This window comes from Eulemur rufifrons, chromosome 20 (genome assembly GCF_041146395.1).
Source record: "Eulemur rufifrons isolate Redbay chromosome 20, OSU_ERuf_1, whole genome shotgun sequence".
NCBI lineage: Eukaryota > Metazoa > Chordata > Mammalia > Primates > Lemuridae > Eulemur > Eulemur rufifrons.
The window spans coordinates 2571372-2592505 of NC_091002.1; the positions used below are offsets into that span (position 1 = coordinate 2571372).

The 21134-nt window shown below is 49.3% G+C and overlaps 1 protein-coding gene across 1 annotated transcript in view; it reads right to left on the reverse strand.

Moving 5' to 3' along the window:
- Positions 1-21134, reverse strand: part of EVC2 (EvC ciliary complex subunit 2) — a 128466-nt gene that overhangs the window by 26899 nt on the left and 80433 nt on the right. The window contains exons 13-16 of the mRNA XM_069495558.1: positions 17227-17386; positions 14732-15186; positions 10037-10241; positions 9752-9868 (exon numbers count right to left, since the gene is read on the reverse strand). Of these exons, the coding sequence (XP_069351659.1) occupies positions 9752-9868; positions 10037-10241; positions 14732-15186; positions 17227-17386 (937 nt within the window). The remainder of the gene's footprint in view (positions 1-9751; positions 9869-10036; positions 10242-14731; positions 15187-17226; positions 17387-21134) is intronic.

Sequence of the window (21134 nt, forward strand, 5' to 3'; positions counted from 1 at the left end):
GTCGTGGCTCACACCATTTGCAATGATGGAAACGCCCTCCCATCCTCGTCTTCCTGGAATCTGTCCACGGGGTCTCTAGTTCCCAACCAGGCCCCTCGGAAGCACCCTCTCCGCTCTGCGATTCTCTCACCCCCAGGCCAGCACTCACTAGGCCACTAGTGCCCTAGGGCAGGGCAGGGCCCAGCACCCAAGGGGCTTGGTAGGTTCTAGATGGGTGACCCATTCGCTCTGTTCATTCACTCAACGAAGCAGCTCGTTTCATTCCCTGTAAGCTTCTTCTCCGCTACCACTGCCTCTAACGCCTTCCACAGGAACACTGCCGCGGGCACCCTGCCGCCTACGCCCTCTCGACCTCACGACCTGACCCTGAGGGCAGGTCACTCCCCTGCCCCTGCAGCTAAAGCACAAGTCAAAAAGTAGCTGGCACAAACATGATATCTCTTTGAAGTCTTTTGTTGTATCTGCATCTTTAAAAGTTTCTAGAATTTTACTCAAAAGAGCCCACAGACGAAAGCTACCCAAGCGTCCATTAGGGATGCACGGCTGAACAAAATGTGGCATGTCCATCCCACCGAGTATTATCTGCCTTAAAAACAAGGGCAATTCTGGCACATGCTACGCGGATGAAGCTGGAGGACATTATACTATGGGAAATAAGCCAGTCACCAAAGGACAAATTCTGCAGGACTCCACTTCTGTGAGGGACTTGGAGCGATCAAAATCTTAGAGACAGAAAGTAGAATGGCGGGTGCCGGGGACTGGGCAGAAAGGGGACAGGAAGCTATAGTTAAAGGGCGACCGAGTCTCAGCTTCGCAAGACAGGGAAGTTCTGGAGATGGATGGTGGTGACAGTTTCGCAACAGTATGAATGTCCTTAACGCCACCGGACTGTACACTTAAAAATGGTTACAATGGAAAATTTTATGTGATGTATATTTTAATTTTACCGCAATAAAAAAAACTGAAAAAAAGTTTGTGGAATTTTATATTATGTTATATAACCTATTTTTAATATCCTTATGTTTGTATTTAGATGTTTCAAAGTAGTCGGCGTCAGGAAAGACGTTCACATGCAGCAGAAGCTGGCGGGGGGTGATGGGGCATGTCCTGTGTTACAGTGTGAGTTTCTCACCGAAAAATCATTAATCTGCCATTCTGCTTCTGTAAACCTGCTTGCTCCCGCTTACTCAAGATAGTACCCCCAACACAGAAATTCCTAAGTGACGACAACACCCATGTTCTACATAAAATGATTACAGCCCCCACGTTTTGCATGAACAAGATATGGCCCAGAGCCCAAACTGCCCAGATCCTGTTACACCAAAGATAAGACAATGATATCATGCTTACTCAAGGCTTTTTATACACGTGCTTGCTCTGTCTTAGTAATTGTCCACCCACAAACTTACAGTATAAAAACTTTCTGTTTCAAAGGCTCCCTGCTGCTCTCCGTGCCGCCTTTGGGCGGTGCAGAGGGGAGTCGCTGGCCAGCTAATACAGACTCCTGATTTGGCTCAATTCGGTCTTTAGGTGGTCATTTCTCACGTCTCAGACCATAACACCTGCCGTGGCTGTACAGCCTCTTGCACTTGTCCTGTGTCCCTCAGAAGAATCCAAGTCTTGGCTGGAAAAGCTCAGATTTCACCTCTGTGATTTGTGCTTCAGGAAACACTGAGGCAGTCAAGAGGCAGTCGGGGCTCTGAGGAGGGGGAGGCTGGGGGCTAGGGGATGGCCACACAAAGGCCACACAAAGGCTTCTTGGAGACGCGGTGCCTACAACAGGCCCTGGGGCACAGCGCAGGACGGCACAGGGAACACAGTTCGGCAGAGATGCAGGCTGTGGGCTCCTGCATATCTGCTTTGCAGAGAAGCCCGCACACGCCGGGGGCCAGAGGCAGCGCCCGGAGTCATGGCAGGGAGACGCAGCTCCCCTGGAAGACAGACAGGCTCGTTTTCACAGTCCAGGCTCAAAAGGGAACACATTTTGTTCTCACAAACTAGACCTCAACCTTTCCCTAATTTGGAGAACCAGGTGACAAGCCACCGGTCTATTGGTTGGTTTCCATGGTAACTGCAGATTACGGGCCGGGCCTTCTGCAAGGAGCACAGTCAAGTCAGCCCAGGAGTGTGCTCAGCTCCTGCAGCTGGCGCAGCGTCCTTCCCTGCTGGGCAATGCCCTGTCGCAGGGGGACCCCGAGATTGCTTCCACACAGGGACTCGCAGAGGCTGAGGCTCTAAAGTGCTTTATAGACCTGAACTGTCTCCCAGCAAACCCCCTTCTTCCCATAGTTACTTTTCCACTGTAAATTTACAAAGAGAAAATACATTTACACCTTTGTCCATTAATGCAAAAAATATTTAATGAGCACCAACTGCATATAAAATGAAGGAATGTGTGGCCTACCTAGGGGGTGAGGAAGGATAAAGAAGAGGCAGAGAGGGACTGGACATGGCCGTGACCTTGAAAGAACTCCTAAATTGGGGGTGGGGGCAGGTACAGTGACGCAGGGCATAGGTGCCACACCAGATGTCCAGGATGTGAATTCCAACTCTGACATTTGCAAACTGGCAGCCTCGGGCAAGTCAGTAAGCCCTCCATGCCTACAGTTCTTCACCTGTAAAGTGGCATCACAGTGCCGCCTCAACACGACAGCTTACTGGGGTGTAATCGCCGTACAAAACCTGTGCGCAGTGCAAGCGCACAGTGTGATGCTCTCTGGCGCGGCTCCACCCGGTCCCACCAGCACAGTCAGAACAGCAAACACCCGGCACCGCGAGATTCCTCACCCCTCCGCAACCACCGGTCTGCTCTCCGTCACCATCGGTTAGTCTGAATTTCCTAGAGATTTTTTAAAAACGGAACCACACAGTATGCACCGCTTTTACCTGGCTGTTTTCATGCAGCATAATTATTTTGAGATTCATCTTTTATCATCTTCTTCTGAGGTGAATATTTCTTATGCTTCCATTCTTCTTTGTGGGTTTATTAAACTGTTTTGTTATTTTAGTGGTGGCATTAGGTTTACAGTATAGATCTCTGACACAGGCTACCTTCAAGTTACACTGTGTCACTCCACGTGGAGTACAAGAACCTTGCCATGGTTCATTCCATTTCTCCCTTCCCGGTCTTTGTGTTATTTCTGTCACACGTTTTAATTTGATACACATTACAAACTTCATACTACTTTATTATTTTTGTTGAAACAAGTCAATCTTTAAAACTTTTTGTATTGACATGAAATACACATAAAATTAACTTTCAAGTCAACAATTAAGTGACATTTAGTGCTGAGGAGCCACCACCTCTCTTTAGTTCCAGAATATTCTCATCACCCCAAAAGAAAACCCCCCACCCATTAAGCAATTATTCCCCACTTCATGGCAACAGTCAATCTTCTTTCTGTCTCTGTGGTTTTACTTATTCCAAATATTTCATATAAATAGAATCACAGAATGTGTGAACACCTGTGTCTGGCCTAGTCGCATGTTTTCAAAATGTCATCCACTTGTTACATATGTCAGAACTTCATTCCTTTTTATGGATGAAAAATATTTCATTGGATGTATGATCAATCAATTTAAAAAAGACTTTTAAAAATAAAAATAGAATCTTACATATTTACTCACGTAGCTACCATTCCCAGTGCTCATTTCTTTGTGCAGTTCTAAACTTCCATCTGGTACGGAAACCCTTCCTCCTTTAACATTTCTTGCCATGTAAGTCTACTCACACTGCTGAAAGATTTCATCACCACATGTCTGAAAAAGTATATTTTGCCTTCATTCTTGAAAAACATTTTTTCTGGATATGCAACTCCAGGTAACAGTTTTCCACCCCAGAACTTCGAAGACATTGCTCCATCGTCCTCTTACATGCACTGTTTAAAATGAGCGGTCTGCTGTCAGCCTGGTCCTTGTTTTGTAATGTATATAACATACCTTTTTCCTTTGGTTGTTTTTAAAATTTTCTCTTATCACTGGTTTGGAGCAATTTGATTATGATGTACCTTGTAATAGTTTTCTCCAAGTTTCTTATGTTTGGGATTCCCTGAGCTTCTTCAATTTGCAAGTTTATAGTTGTCATCAAATTTGGCAAAATTTCAGCAATTAATTCTTCTAATGTTCTGTCCTCCTTCTGGAAATCAATCACCCATCTATTAGGCCACTTGAAGTTGTCCCATAGCTCACTGGTGCTCTGTTCATTTTTTTTTTTTTCTCATTTTAGATCATTTTTATTGCTATGTCTTCAAGTTAACTAATCTTTGTTTCTACAATATCTAATCTGCTATTAATTTCCACATATAGACACACACGCATATATACCCAAATCAAACTTCTAGAGAAGAAATTATGGCTGATACATATGTATGTGTATATATACACACATATATGTGTGTCTTTTTATATCTTCCATATCTCTATTTAAACTTTTTTGAATATATAGGGCACAGTTATAATGACTGTTTTAATGCCATTCTCTGCTAATTCTAACATCTTTGTCGTTTCTGGTTTGGTTTCAATTGATTGATATTTTCTCCTCAACAGGAACTATATTTTCCTGTTTGTTTCATGCCTGGTAATTTTTAACTGGACTACAGATATTGTAAATTTTACCTTGTTGGGTCCTGGATATTGCTGTATTTCTATAATGATTCTTGAGCTTCACTCTGGGATGCAGTGAAGTTTTAGAAACAGGTTGATCTTTTCTGGTCCAGTTTTTAAGTTCTTTTAGGTGAAACCAGAGCAGAGTTTAGCTTAGGGCTCATCATTCCTGCTACTGAGACAAAAACCTTTTTGAGAACTATATCTGACACCCTCTGAATTAGGAAGCTTTCCAGTCTGGCTGGAGGAACTGTCACTCTCCCCAGCCCTGTATGAGTACTAAGTACTCTTCCCTCTAAACCTTCTGGTCCTTCCGCGGGCTGTGGGTGACTTCATCACATGCGTGTGCTAAGCAGGTCTCACCTGAATACTTGGGGGGACCCAACAGGCATCTCTAGAGTTGTCTCTCTGCAGCCCTTTCTTTTCTGGTAATCTCTCCCATGGAATGTAGCTGACTTAGCTTCTCCAAACTCTTAGCTTTGTGTCCTCCACTCAGGGTGTCCAGCAGGCTCTGCCTGGTCCTTCTTGCTGCCCCTCAGCTTGGAAACTCTCTCAGGGCAGCAAGCTGGGGGGATCATGAGGCTCAACTCGTTTGTTTCCCATTTTGGGGGATCACTTCTTTTTCATTTTTCATTTTTTTTGTTTCAGCATATTATGGGGGAACAAAGGTTTAGGTTATGTATATTGCCCTTGCTCCACCCAAGTCAGAGCTTCAAGCATGTCCATCCCCCGACGGTGCGCACCGCACCCATTAGGTGTGTATATACCCATCCCCTCCTCCGCCGTCCCGTCTGCCTGACACCCAATGAATGTTATTACTATATGTGCACTTAGGGGATCACTTTTGACTGCTGTTCAGCGTCCAGAAAACCATTGTTCATGTATTTTGTTCTTTTGTCTTGTTTTGTTTTAGGTAATTCCAATCCTTTTTATTCTGTCCTGGTCAGAAGCAGAAGTCCCGCATAGGGTTACTCTCATTATTACATAATCTAATACTTCTAACTGCTTAGAACAGTACCTGACAAGCTGAAGTGTTTAATACATGTTGGCAGTTGTCGTTTCTGATGACCAGTCGTGACCCTGGAGTTACTTGACCTCCCTGTGCCTTAAATTCCTTCTAACATAGTGATGACAGTGGGTCTTCTCTGATAGGCTGTGCAAGGGACAGAGAAAGCACTCAGCATTCAATAAACAGCACTAGCACATATGTGGACGTATGTACAGGTACTCACACAGCTCACATATGGATGGCTCATATATATGCACACACACATATATATACCCACAGGATATGCACATACATATACACGCACACATAGATAATGTTTAGCAAGGTGTCTGAAATGCCACAGGCACTCAAAAGCAAACAAAGGAGGTAGGTACTATTTTTATTAAAATGCCACTACCTCTCATGAAGGGAAATCAGTTCTCAAATCAGTGCACAGGACAAAAGTGAAATCTAAATCACCCTTGAAAATGCCTTGGGGAGCAGCAACGCCGAGTTCTTCTGCCAGTGTTGGAGCAGGTGGCCACGTCTTCTGCCCAGGGCCAGGGGGAAGCTCCGGCTTGTGCATGGGGCCATGTTGCAGGATAAAGGTCTGCCCCAGTGCTGGGACTGGCCCGGGGAACCACAGACCCCCAGCTCCCTCGCACCGCCCTTACTTGGGGCCTCCGCTCACCACGTGGAGTGGCCGCTGGGCTCCCCTGCCAAGTTTAGCTGGTCTTTATTCTTGTACCTTGCTCATCTCGGTCACTGTGTTACGTCTCTCTCCTTCTCACTTTCTTTTCTTTTTTTTACCTTGTGCTTTTGCGGAAATTCCCTAGGTGTCTACGAATGTGTGGCAAGTAGACAGGATGGGTGGCCTGGGAGGATCCAGGATTTCCATCTAGATGGACATGGCTTTGAGGGTCACGACCTGTTGGCTGGATGGCCCTGGACACATTGCACAGCCCTCTGGTGACATTGCCCCTCATGTGTCAACCAGATGAGGTGACCCAGCACACAAGGATACCCAGGGAAGGCTGTCTTCACCTATTTCATCTGCCTCTTCTCCTTGTCTGCCTTGTCTGCCTACCGACAACCCATCGGTACCTCCAGCCAATTCCACGGGACAGGACACCAGTGTGAAGTGGGAGACATTGCTCAGGGGCCGAGGCAGCCTGGGCTGCATCCACGCTGGTGGTGACCCTGGGCTGGGAACTAACCTCCGGGAGCCTGCAGGGGACCTCGCCATGCCACGCTTGCAGCCCTGTGGCAGCCTGGAGACTAATGCTCAGGGAAAGCATCTTCAAGATGCCTGGTATCTGATTGGAATTAGATAAACGGTTTTGCTTTTAATGTTGCTATGTCATATTAATACTGATTATCTCATAAGCCTGGTTAATTATGAACAGAACCCTATTTTACACATCGTGACAAAGGCAGAGGCCTTGGGGTATAATCAGTTTCTAAAGGACCAGGGATAACAAACAAAGAGACAAGGTTGAGATATTTTTAGTAATAATACTCAGAGGATTGGAATTGGAAACTAAGCAATATTGAAAGAAACTAAGAAAAGATGAGTGGTCTGGGTGCGATGGCTCATGCCTGTAACCCCACCACTTAAGAGGCTGAGGCAGGAGGATCACTTGAGGCCAGGAGTTCAAGACCAGCCTGGGAAACATAGTGAGACCCTGTCTCTACAAAAAATTTAGAAAGGAATTAGCCACGTGTGGTGGTGCGCCTGTGGTCCTAGGTACTTGGGAGGCTGAGTTGGCAGGACCACTCAAGCTCAGGAGACAGGGGCTGCAGTGAGCTATGATTAGGCCACCACACTCCAGCCTACGTGACAGAGCAAGACCCTGTCTCAAAAAATAAAAGAGGTAATGAGAGATACAAAGCTTGATAATTTCTAAATAAAACAAAAATCCCAAATATTAATAGAACAAAAGGAAAGGAAAAAAAAGGGAAAAAATTGATATTTTATATTTGCCACTGAGAGAAACAACTGCCCATGCTTAAAAAAAAAAGAAAGAAAGAAAAGAAAGGGAAAAAAATTATAGGCAGTGATGTGCTTGGTTCCTTCTATTAAAATGTTTGGGCAAAGAAGGAGACGGGTCCCCGGCCAGGTGTCCGTAACAGGCTGGGTCTCGGCTGCGGGAAGAGGCCGCTCCCGGCCACACCGAGGACCGACTGGGTCGGAGCCAGGAGTCTGCTGAGTGTGCGTGCAAGACACGGGGCCAGGCACGGCCGGAGACATGAGGAGGAGACGGGTGGCCGGTCAGGAGACACAGCAGGGAGCCGCGGCGGGGGCCAGGGAGGGGTCCAGGAGGATGCCCGGGCCCAGCTGCGGCAGCTGGGTGGGAGCCGCGCCACCTGTGCCGCATTTCTCCTCGGTCGGCCACTTCTGCGTGACCGTCTCACGCACACACTCATCCCGTGACTCTCCTCCTGCGATGGTGCCGGTGAGACCACCCTCGTCTTCCTCAAACTGGCCCTTGAGAACCTCCCTCCACGGGCTGCCCGCCATCCCCTGGCTGTGGCCGGCACTCCAGGAAAGCAGCCTCTTCCCGGGCCTCCTGCATGGCACGGCCGGGACAGCCACCCTCTGGGCCAGAGCAGACCCGCTCTGGCGGGTTTTGCCTCATAGAGGATCACAGGCAACGTCCGCCCCACACGCCGCCCTCTCCCACAGGGCCAGGGCCAGGCCCCAGCCTCCCCGCCTCCCCGACTGGCCCGCCCTGCAGCTCGGCTTCTGCTCTGCCTCCAGGGCACACTCGCCCCCATGGCCCCCTGGAGATGCCTGGGACTGGGTGACAAGTCTGCTTAACCCCTAGGTGGTTTAGCAAGCCCACCGCACTCATGCTAATTTATGTCTTCTAGATTAGCCAAAAGGTGACATTTTGCCTCTATCTGCCTTGTCTTTGTTTTATCTTTCCATTCCATCGGAGCCCGGGGGAAACGGGGTGCGGCTTCCTGGGTTCCTGAAACAGCAGCAACAGGGATGAACCTGACAGGAGCCACCGACCTTGCCCGGAGCAGTCTCTGTGGCTCTTTGCCAGAGCACACGTCTGTGTTCTGAGACATACACTTGCACTAACATAAAAATAAAACGCACAGAAAAACTAGACAAAGGAGCTAGAAGGTAGGAACAAGAACAGCAGCTGTGCAGCATGGTTTGATAGACCCATCACGTGAGCGTGCTCCTCCTGGGAGCCTACCCTTTGCGGGGTGCTGGGGACACAGGTGGGCACCAGGCAGCGGTCACACGGTGTCCACTCTTAAATGTCACCTCCGCAGAGAGACCCCTCCTCCTCTCTTGCCACAGTCGACCCCACGGCCGCCTACCCCGCCTGGCGCCACACCGCCGCCTTGCTTTCCCCAACAGCGCAGAGCGCAGTCTAGCATTTAAGTTTACCGTCCACCTCCCCCAGCTAGAATGTGCGCTCCTGGGGACCAGGACAGTCTCAGTCACTGCTGCAACCCCAGAGCTCGTTAACATGGTGCCTGGGACATTGTTGCCTCCCCCAAATATTCATACTTAGGAAACGAATGAACCACGTGATAACTGTGCCATAAGCAAGGGAGCTGGGCATGGGTGGGACAAGTGGGAAGACCTAGGTGCTCAGGGACGGCTTCTTGGAAGAGGGGACACCCAAGGACGGAGGCAACACCTTAGGACAGCAAGGACAAAAGTTATGTACCCAGGCAAAGAAAGAGGAAAGGAAATTCCAGGAAGAGGGAAGAACACAGAGTAGAGCAGCCCAGGGGACTGCAGGGAGTGTGCCGGAGCACAGCAGATGACACGGGGCTGGAGGAGGGGCCCGTGCGCCCGTGGGAGCACAGGGGAGGGTGCGCAAGACAAGCAGGAGATGGGAGTGGAACAAAAGGTGCAGGAGCCCAGGAGAGCCAGGTGCAAACGTGGCGGCCGCCACAACCAGCAAAGGCAGCGCCTAACATGAGGCCCAAAGGATGCCGGGAGAGCCCAGGCGGGGAGGAGGATGGTGCCAGGGGGAAGGCCAGGTGGAAAGGCCCGGGGGAGGGCGGGGACCTCTTCCAGGACCACACGTTTGTGCCCGAGTGCCCGGGTGGAGACGGGGGACTCCGTGGGCCTGCAAATGTCAGCTCCCGCCCCGCGCAGGGACAAACGGATGAGGCTGACGTACTGACCTTCTCAACCAGGTCTTCAGGGGCCTGTTCCTCGCAGAGGTGGATTTTATCTTCAGTGGACTTCTTCCAAAGGTCTACCTTGCTTTTACTCTTGGACCGTGGCTTTCTCACCTTGGACTGTCGGAGAGAGGGGTCGGAGAAAACATGGGCAAGAGGGTGGTCACCGGCGAGTCCACGCAGCCTCCAGGGCTCCGCAGGCCGACAGAAGTTTCTGCAGCTCACAGAACTGCAAAATCTGCCTCAGGCCCGACGGGGCGGTGGGGGGCACCGAGACGTCCATCCTACCTGCAGCTCGGGGGCAGCCAGGGCCTGGTCCAGTTTCCGGCACTCCGCCTCTCGCCAAGCCGTCTGGAATCGCTGCAGCAGGACCCGGGCCCGGATTCTGGGGAGGGCCAGGCTCCTGTCCATCTGAGCGAAGCAGCCATGGACTTCCTGCTGCAACCTGAGCAGCTCCTCTTCGGACACGGACAGGGCCACGGAGCAGAGCTTCCTGGGAGGGAAGGACAGCAATGTGCTCTTACCCAGAGACAGTGCAGTGCGGGGCTGGGGTGGCGTGGCCGGGGGTTCAAAGGTCATCAGTCAAATCTACGTCCAGAGAACGCAGCGCCAGCGCCTCAGCCACGCATTCATCCCACAAGCATTTCTTGAGCACTGATGTGTGTTGTGTTGGACATGATGTCATACTGGAGCTGAAAGTTACAGTCGAATGAGGCGAACCTGGGAGGGTATCTCTTCCAACAATCGTGACCTTGAGGATAACCTGGTCTTGCTTTAGAGACAGACGTGAAAACAAAGCATTGTCCACTGGCCAGTGGCACACCATACATAGGGACCTGTGGCACAGAGGACAGATGCTCAGCTCAGATCAGGGGCTCAGGACGAAGGGGGTCTCCTGCACTTGGTTCTAAAAGATGATAATTGACACGATCACTTAGTGGAAACCTATTCCGTGCTGGAAACCACACTGAGTGGTTTACTGTGACTGGTTGAATTGTGTTCCCGAAAAGATATGTTCAAGTCCTAACCCATGGTACCTGCGAATGTCACTTTACTTGGACACAGGGTTTTTGCAAACGTAGTTAAGAAGTTAAGACGAGGTTACTTGGGAGTAGAGTGGGCCCTTAATCTAATCTGACTGGTGTCCTTATAAGAACAGGAGAAGAGAGACAAATACGCAGGCAGAAGGCCATCTGAGGACGGAGACAGAGATGGAGCGACACGTCTGTAGGCCAGTGAACACCAAGGACTGCCAGCAACACCAGAAACTAACAGAAGGCACGGGACAGATCCTGCCCTGGGACCTTCGGAGGGAGCGTGGCACTACCCACATCCCGATCTTGGAATTCCGGCCTCCAAAGCCGTGAGAGAACAAATGCCTTCTGTTTTAAGCCAGCCAGTCTGTGGTCCTCTGTTACGGAAACACTAAGCAGCAAATACGCTTCCCTGCCTCCCTGCCCATCCTTAGCCCAACCTGGCCCTCACATCACGGACGCAGGGAGGAGCTCTCCCTCTCGCTTTCTTGCAGGGCCCCTGCCCCCTCTAAAGGGAGAACGGCCACATGCTCACTCTCACGGCCGTGCAGGGCCAGTCCTGGCCATGAGAGGCCACACGGGGGTCCGCAGGGAGCTTCTGGACAGAATCCCCCTCTGGCCCGGGAAGGGACAGTTCAGGGACTGGTCTTTTCTCTTTCTTCCTGTTCTGGGCAGTGTGCGTCTGCTCACTCACTCATTCAACAAAGTCTCTGTGACAAACATGGGTGCATCTGGTTATTCTGGCCACGTTCTGCCAACAGTGGTGGCATAAAATGTGCTTTATGGCTGCTTTAAGTTTGGAAATATCTGCAGAACACCTATCAGGTTGGCCAGGGTCAGGCTTGGTGCACCCAAGTCTCAATGCGGGACAGGGGCTGCAGGCCAGCTGGAAAGTTCTCTCATGGAGGCACAATGGGACCTTCAGGGATGACATGGACCCTCCATCGAAAACAGTCTGAAATCATGTGACACCCCCGTCCTGGGTTCCTGGTTCTGTGGGTCCAGAAACCGCAGCCACTCGCTGGCACCTTCCCCGTTTGCGCGCAACCCAAGGCAAAGCCGCTCTGAAGTGCATCTAAGTGTTATCCGTGCCCTACCTTCTAACCAGATCAGTCCTCAGTAGTCTCAGCTCAATCCCCTGTTACACAAGCACCAAGAGAATACAGAAGTGCAGGAGGCAGAATCTTTGCCCTGAAGGAGTCTGAAATCAAGGCAGGATCTTAGGAAAGAAGTCTCCAAGACACACATTCCCTGGCAAAATATCCCTCATTAATTCCTACTTTAGCTGACCGGTTTTACAGCAACCCCATCTTGCTGGAAATTGGGAAGCTTATAAAAATGTTCCAAAATGTGCAATGCCATTTTACATAATGCCTCAGAAATAAAGGCTGCAACCTTTTAAATAGAATCTTAAATAAGCAAAGTATGTAAGCAGACTCACATCGTGTACAGAGCTGACCCTTTTAACCCTTAGAAAAATCATAGAGGCTTCTGATAGCCAAGTGAGAGGTCTTTTTCCTGTTAAATGGCTTAATCAGTGGCGACTTTATTAATACTCCCTGCAAAATGGATCCAAATGAAGTTGGAGAAAATGACCCATCTGGCAAAAGCAAAGCCAAATCTAATTCACACACTAAGAAGAATCCAAAGCCAGTTTGAACATATAAAGAGAATTTGAGCAGAATAAATACTGTTGAGAATAATTCATGGGAATAAAAAATAGCATTTAAAGATTTGATTTTTACAGGCTTAGAGAAGACAGCATCTTGTTTTCTCTGTCAAGAAAAGAAAAACTAACGAAGACTAAACAAATGAGGCCAGAATCACAATGGAGACAGAGGGGAAGGAGGCCGAGGTCACTCATGCAAACCAAGATAAGATCTCTCTCTCTGCAGACACCTGGGGACCCACTCTCCTGGCAACAAGTCCGTCCCCAGGGACAAAAAACCATGTGGGAAGGGGCATGAAGTCACTGAGGCCAGTAAGACCTGGGAGACAACTTCTCCCAAGGGAGGAGGGGACTGCAGACCAATGCTCCACCACCTGCTGTCCATCAAAGGGTCCGAGAAGGCCCAGACTCTTATACAAATATTGTCTTCACATTTAACCCACTTGCTAGTATCATACGCTGAAAAGATTTCATTATTGTGGTCCTCATTTTACAGGCAAGAGAGATGAGACCCAGGGAGGTTAAGTGACTTACCCACACTCAGCAGTAGGTGGTGGTCCTGGGATTTAAACCCAGGTCCCTTTGGTCTACACTGCCTGTGTCTCAACCCACGCTGCCTGTGTTTGAGGCTCCTCCAGTCTCCAATCTTATGTGCCAGCCCCAAACAGCTACGGACAGCTCTGTTGGTCTCTATGGCACCACTAAAGCTGGATGCTCGGGCCAAGCCAAATCTCAGCTGCACAAAAGAAAGGGCACATGGTGCAGGGAGGGAAAGGACTGCAGGACGCTGGCCTCTCTGGAATCCGACTCCAGCTTGTCCTCGTTGCCACAGCTCCCCATGTCCTGAAAATCTATTTGTGCAGTTTATCCATCATTTTCCAGTTACTGCAGGGGGAATGTTAGTTAGCTGCGGTCCACTTTCTCCTACTCAGAAGTAGAAGTCAGGCCCAGGGGCTGTCGCAGAAAAGGGGGCGTGTGAGATTGTACGGGCCGATCCAAGGGATGGAATTAGTTTAGATCCTCCAGATCAAGGAGGAGCACACAGAAGCCTAATGGAATACTAACTGAGATACTTTGCTTTTTCAGGCCTCATGCTGTAGATAGCCATCCCAATCATAAATTGTTTTTTCCTGCTTCCTATAGACTTAGAACTTCCTGAGTATAATTGTTCTCAGTTATGGGTTTGTATAAAAGGAGATGTAATGAGTAATTTATCAGCCACTTTAGTATAGATTACTAAAGAGACTAAAATATTACGACACAATAAAGGTCTCTAAATTCCCCTAGCTTACATGTTGGCAATGTTTATGTTTGCTACGAGTCTACCACTAGACCCAAGCACACAGTAGCTCAACACTTACAGATAAGTTAGTTTTGTAGCCTTGTCTTTGGCATTTTGGATTTTACTCTTACGTCACCTAGAAGGTTTTAAAGTGTTGATGAGCGCCTGTCCACCTCCAGTCCTGTTTGGCCTGAAATATTTAACTGGCTGTGAGCCCCCTTTCGGCTCTTCTGTCCTCTTGGCCACTAGAGTCCCACCGAGGGACTGCATAGACCCAGGGCAGGTGACCACACCACCCTGGCAACAGATGGGGCAAAATAAGGGTTTGGCCATAGATGCTGCCTCTGGCAGATCTTGGCCCAAAGGGGGAAATTGCAAACTAAAATAAAATCTTAAAGCTTCCTCCCACCAAAAAAAAAAAAAAAAAAAAAAAAAAAGAAGAAGTAGAAGTCATTACATGGTTTTTGAGTTAATAATAAAAACAAATAGCCCAATTAATGAACCAATGGATGAAAGGGCCAGGTGGAAAGACTGTGCCACGCGGTGGAAGAACCAAAACGAAGGTCCAATATCAGCAGTGGCCTTGGCATTTGGCGAAGCCAGGAGGGCCCGCCCGGCCTAACCGCAAGTTCCCTCCCCACACCGCTCCCGGGGAAGGTCCCCTCCCGGAACTGCACTGCTCATCAGGGAGACCCGCACAGCTCCGGCTCAGCCCCGAGGAGCAGGTCTGAGCTCCCTGGTGGCCTCCTGTTAGTACCAAGCCCGTCTCCCACAGCCCTGGTTCTGTGCTCTGCTCAACCCTCGTGTGGCCCTGCCTGGCACACAGGGTCCTCCTGCTGGAGTTTATGTGATCAAGAAATGCCATTGATCTCCTCGTCCAGGGCCGGGTGACCTGTGCTAGGCCGTCCCCGTCCCCCCCACCCCGCCCCCCCGGAAGCACAGGGCGGGAATCCCTCCCTCACGGGCGGGGGAGGGGATCGGACCGCAGCCTCACGCACGTAAAGACCGAGCGCTCCCAGCGTCGCACTTCCGCCTGCTCCTCCACCGAGGCCTCCAGAGCGTCGTCCTTCAGCCTCTGCCTCACGCTCTGGACGCCCTCCCGGTCCCTGTCCCGCTCCTCGCCCTCCAGCTGCTCGGCCCGGGCGGCCATCTCCCGGTTGTGCTCCTCCAGGATCTGCTGCAGGAAGAGCCAGGGCACGCTGCGCTTGAGCAGCTCCTGGGTCATCGCCGAGCTCTGCAGGCGCCGCAGCTCCTCGGTGGCCTTCTCGGACAGCGAGAGGGTCAGGGCCCTGAGGTCGTCCAGGGCAGCCTGGTCCAGACGCTCCTGCAGCTCCTCCAGGGCGGCGCTGTGCTCTGCCATCACGCTCCGCCACCGCTGCAGGTACCCGCCAACGTCCTCCGCCGCCCGGAAGGCGTCGCCGATGGACAGCTGCTCCTTGCGCTGCTCCTTGTGCTGGCGGGAATGTCAAAGGGGAAAATTCAGGGGGCTAGGGCGCGGTGGGTACAGCCCTTTGGGAAAACGCTTTGGAAATCCGTTGCAGAGGCACACAATGTTTGTGGCCTTTCCCCCAACCACCTCACATTTAGAAAATTAGTTTTAAGAAAATAAAAGACAGTGAAAACTTCATGTCTTCAGCATTCATTGAACACATATTTATTGAGCAGGCAAAGCCCAGGAGGCACACTACCCAGGTTCTAATCCTGGCTCCTCCATTCACAAGCTGAGTGACCCAAAGCAGTGCCTTACCTCTCTGTGCCTCCACTTCCTAATCTGTAAAATGGGGATAATAATTGTGAGTGTCGGGTGAGTTGCTTCATACATGTGTAGCTCTTAGAAAAGTACCTGGTGTAGAGTTCACACCAATACATATCTGCTATTAGTATTACTATGTGCCAGGCACACAGTATCTGCAAATTGTGATATTTTAAGGGGAAAAATACCCTGAGATCATTGAGAGACAACTTAAATGAGGAGGTCACCAAAGGACCTTTAAGGAAGAAATCGGGAAAGAACACTCCTGGGAGAAAGGACAGTGGGCATAAAGGCCCTACGGTGGGGAAGAACTGCCGTGCACAAAGATGTCCGTTACAGCGGTGTTTACAAGAGCAGGTCACAGAGTCTCAGTCCTACCTGAGAGAAGGTGACATGCTCTTCCTTTTGTTCACGGGTCCTGGTCACCAGAGTGTCAATTCATTCACTCTATAAATATACTTATTTAGCACCTACTGTGTGTCAGGTAGTGTCCTCAACACTGGGGATACATAAATTTTTCCCTTCATGGAGCTATATTCTAATCGTGGGCAACTCATGGTATTTAACAAAAGTAGCTACAAGAAATAATATTCACAGAAGCCTTCCACAATCTCTTGTAAGATCTGGAGTGCATCCATCCTTCTAGATACGAACGTTGGACTAGGCCAGACATCGGAGACATGTGGTTTTTGACTCCTTACCCAGTGGCTCAGAGGTGAATGGGGTGTTGCTCTGGATGTGATATATTTCAGTGGCCAAGGTCAGGGGCGTGGTTATCTGTTGGGCCCACACTTGGTAATATAATAGAAGGCAGAGTTTCCATTGATCACATTTAAAAGTTATTCTACATCCCCTCTGCTCCCCCCAAACAGTGCCAGCCCACCAGCCCACCACCCAGGTGTCACCTGGCACGTGCCATATACCCTCTCAGTCTGTCCTGACTACCTGTGCTCTGTGCTGCCGGTTTAGGCCCTCATCAGCTCTCACCTGGCCAAAGGCCACAGCCTCCCAGGGGCTTTGTGTTCCCAGGTTCCTCCAACTCCAACCAATGCGAGCTTCCAGAATCATGAATCTTGTCTCTCTCTCTCTCTCTGTCTCTCTCTGCCTGAAAACCCTTCAGTGTTCCCCACCATCTTTGGGTGAAGGGTAACCCCCTCAGCCTTGCACACCACACCCTCACTGGCTTGGCACCGACGCCTAGACAGGTCCACTGTGGCCCCCGCCCTCCCCTCTCGGCATGCCTCATTGTGCTCTGAGCGCTCCCACACACAGGCCATGTGTGCCCCTCACTCAGTATTTGGCCTTGACCACATTAATTAAACACTCTAAGTCTCAGTGTCTTCATTTAAAAGAAAATAGAAAAAACAGTATCTCCCTCATAGGGTTAATGTAGGGATTGAACAAGATCTCTTATATAACACACTTAGCGCAGTGCTAAGAAAACACTCAGTAAATGTTAGTATCTGTCATCAGCAGTCACTCAAACCAGCACTCTTGTTGCTTTGTCTGTGCAGACATGAGTAATCTACCACGACCTTCTGCTGTGCGCAGGCGGGATAGGACTTGGAAAATCCTACTTGACACAGCAGTCACTACCAATCAACTACAGATGGCACATCACGATGTCTGCACAGTAGCCCTTTTGAGCATGCTGCTGGCAACACCTGGCACAGTACCTGGCACTCAGTGGGTGCTCAGAAATGGTCATGCAAAGGACAAATGGCACAATGCCTCATGTACCTTTTGCAGCAACTCTCGTCTTCGCTTAATTATTAACTTTTGGTGGAGCTTTTTCTTTTCCTGCTTTAAGTCATTGTCCAACTTCTGTTTTATAGAAAAGACTTCTGTCTGAGCCCGCTCCAGTAGCATTTCCATTTGATCTTCATCCAGGTACCCCGCTCTAGATGGAAAAGATGGCAAGCTAGTTAATGAACCCTCCAAACTAGCTGTAGCTTGACTGCTGTTGTGGCTGAACATTTATCTCCACATTAGTTTGGTGTGAATCAGAAAAATCTTTACCCTCCAGAAGGATTAGGAGAATGGGCAGCTGAGATATTCATAAAATACCAGCAGAGTAAGGTCAGTGTCATTAGAGATGGGCAGAGAAAGCTCAACACGGGAGAGAGATCATCTGTTATGGCGGAAATTGGCAAGAGTTCTGGGAGAAACTAACATTCGCAGGAACACTGTGGTACAGATAGAATCTCCCAAGGGGAGATGGTGGATTAAAACTCCTGCTGTCAGGAGCAGCACAAACAAAGCCTAGGAGGTGACTGCAGGGAACACTCTGTGTCATGGCTAACTGTGTGCGTCAACCTGACTGGCCCAGGTGAAACGTTATTTCCAGGTACGTCTGTGATGGTGTTTCCAGGTGAGATCAGCAGAGCAGATGGTCCCCCCAGTGTGGGGGCGTCACCCAACACGCTGAGGTCTCGAAGAGACCAAACAGCCAGAGGAAGGAGGAGTCTGTCCCTTTTGTTCTGGCTCACAGCTTAAGGTGGGATATCTCATTTCATCTTCTCCTGGCCGGGACTGAGATGTACACTATCTGCTCTCCCGGTCCTCAGGCCTTCAGACTTGGACTGAGTTACAACTCCTGATTCCCTGGGGCTCTGTCTTGCAAACAGCAGACAGTGGGACTTCTCAGCCTCCATGATTGTGTGACCCAATTCCTATAATCAATCTCTCTCTCTCTATATATATATATATATGTATGTAAAATATATGTGTATATTTGAGGGCTATCCAGGAAGCATCCAGCCATTGTTAATGTAACATTCTATTAATAATGGTTGGATACCTTCCAGATAGTTCCGTTTCTTGGGAGAACCCTGACAAGTACACTCTGCTACCATCCTACTGTTCCTAGTCTGTGCGCATCCCTGGGCTGGGTCCCCAGCTTGGCACAGGGTCAGCTCTCAAGGGAGGCTTCTTGAAGGAATGAATAGTAGATACACGTTTTAGAAATATACATCTGTGCCAGTCTTTTCAAAGAGAATTAAAAAATAAGAGGTAAAATATTCTTCCCTGTATCTGCTTACAACCAGCTCTTAGGTACTTCAATTGAAGGCAGGAAACTATTTCTCTCACCTAAGCGGAAATTAATCAGGAAGCTCAAGTAAACAGCAGTGCTACATTTATTAGCATCTTTAGGTGGGAAGTGTTTGCATAATTTGCACCTTAGGGAATCCTTATTAAACAGGGCAGGAGAGGAACACAGCCCTGAAAAAATTACCTAAGTAGTAAAACCAATTCATAAAACCACGAATTGTTGCTGTAAGAGAGCCAAAAAGCCAACTTTATAGTCATGTCCCCATTCTTTTTAGAGCTTCTCATAATCCAACGAGAATACATTTCATCGTTTGCGATTAAGCCGCCTGAAAGCAGAGTTGCAGGGAATGCTATGGACCGCCGAGGGACTGCACGGATGAGAACTCTGCAATGCCACCATTTATCTGACCACATGGCACCCAGATGCTGCCGAGATAAACCATCCAGAACCCATGACAAGCATCTCTGGATTTATACCTAATGCCAAAGCTGAGTGCTAGAGCCAGCAGTATGCTCAAACTCAGAGAAGTGGGCTCTTCCATCACACGGTCCACGCACGCCCCATCATGGATTTCTCCAGAAAGTGTTGATGGGGATTTGCTTCACAGTTGTCCAGGATGGGCACTATAACATCAAGGTTGGCTGTGAGTTAACACCTGCTGACGCCGAAAGATGGGCACACAGCAGGGTTTATTATATGATTATCTTGACTGTTGTGTATGTGCCTAAAATTCTATAATGCAAAGGATTTTTACAACTAGAGAATTCTTCTTAAGAGATAAGTAAGGGAAAAGGGGGCAGAACAAGATGGCAGAATAGAAGCTTCCAGCAATCGTCCCTCCGCACGAACACCAAATTCAACAACTATCCATGCAACGAAGCACCTTCAGAAGAACCAAAAATCAGGTGAGGGATCACAGTACTGGTTTTGACACTATATGAAGGAAAGAGCACTGAGGAGGGCAGCAAAGACAGCCTTGCGCTGCCTATGCCGCCCTTCCCCATCCCCGCAGTGTCGCCAGACAGGGGGACACAGCACAGGCCACAGTTCTGCTGGCAACCACAGAGGGCATTTAGACCAGCCGGCCAGAGGGAAACCCAAGTTCCGGCTAGCCCCGCCACCGGCAGATGAAAAATGGCCCGGGGCCTGGACCAAATTCCAAGGCAGTCAGGCCACAAAGGCTGCAGTCCCTGGGCAATCCCTGTGGTTTGGAGCCAGTGGACTTGGGGTGCACGTGACCCAGGGAGACACCAGCAGCAGTGGCCAATCCAGTGCCTGTGTCACCCCTCCCCCAACTCTAGGCAGTGCAGCTCAGGGAGTCTTCTTCCATTTGGGGAAAGGAAAGGGAAGAGTTCAGAGAACTTTGCTTTGCATCTCGGTACCAGCTCAGCTACAGTAAAATAAAGTACCAAGCCGACTTCTGAGGCCTGAGTCCCAGCCTTAGTTCCTGGATGGCAGTTTTAGACCCACCCTGGGCCAGAAGGCAACACGCTGCCCTGAATGGAAGGAGCCAGTCCTGGCAGGATTCACCACCTGCTGACCATGGAGTCCTTGGGCTCTGAATAAACATCACAGGTAGCCAGGCAACAGTCACCACAGGCTTTGGGTGAGACTCGCTGGCTTCAGGTGTGACCTGGCACTGGTGGCCACGAGGGAGTGCCCACGTCACAGCAGCCCACCACAGACAGTGAGGGAAGACAGTGAGGGACTTTGCATGGTAAGCCAGGGAATTCTCCCTTATCTTACCCAAGTACACGAAGGTGTTACCACCAGGAGTCTGCAAGAATCACAGCATTACTGGGCTTGGGGCACCCCCAGTGCTGATATGGCCGCAGTGACCAAAGACCTAGACCACAATACTCAATTCTCTTTGATAGCTGGAAAGCCTTCTCAAGAAGGATAGATTCAAACAAGCCCAGACTGCAAAGACAGAAATAAATACCCACTCTTCAACACCCAGATATTGACGAACATCCATAAACATCAAGGATATCCAGGAATACAGACCTCACCAAATGAACTACATAAGGTACCAGTGACCAATCCCAGAGTGATGGAGACATGTGACCTTTCAGAAAAAGAATTCAAAATAGCTGTCCTGAAGAAGCTCACTGAACTTCAAGACAACACAGAGAAGGAATTCAGAAGCCTATCAGAGAAATTTAACAAAGACATTGAAAGAATAAGAACAAATGAAGCAGAAATTCTGGAGCTGAAAAAATGAACTGGCAAACTGAAGCATCAGTCTTTCAACAGCAGGACTGACCGAGCAGAAGAAAGAATTAGTGAGCTTGACGACAGGCTATTTCATAGCACACAGTCAGAAGAGAAAAAGAAAAAAAGAAGGAAGTATACCTACCAGACCTCAAAAATAGCCTCAAAAGGGCAAGTCTAAGAGGATAAAGAGACTGAGGTAGAAAGGTTATTCAAAGAAATAAGGGAGAAGTTTCCAAACCTAGAGAAAGATATCAATATTCTGGTACAAGTAGGTCATAAAACACCAAGCAGATATAACCCAAACAAGATTACCTCAAGGTATTTAATAATCAGGCTCATGGATAAAGAAAAGGTCCCAAGGGACCCAAGAAAAAAGAAA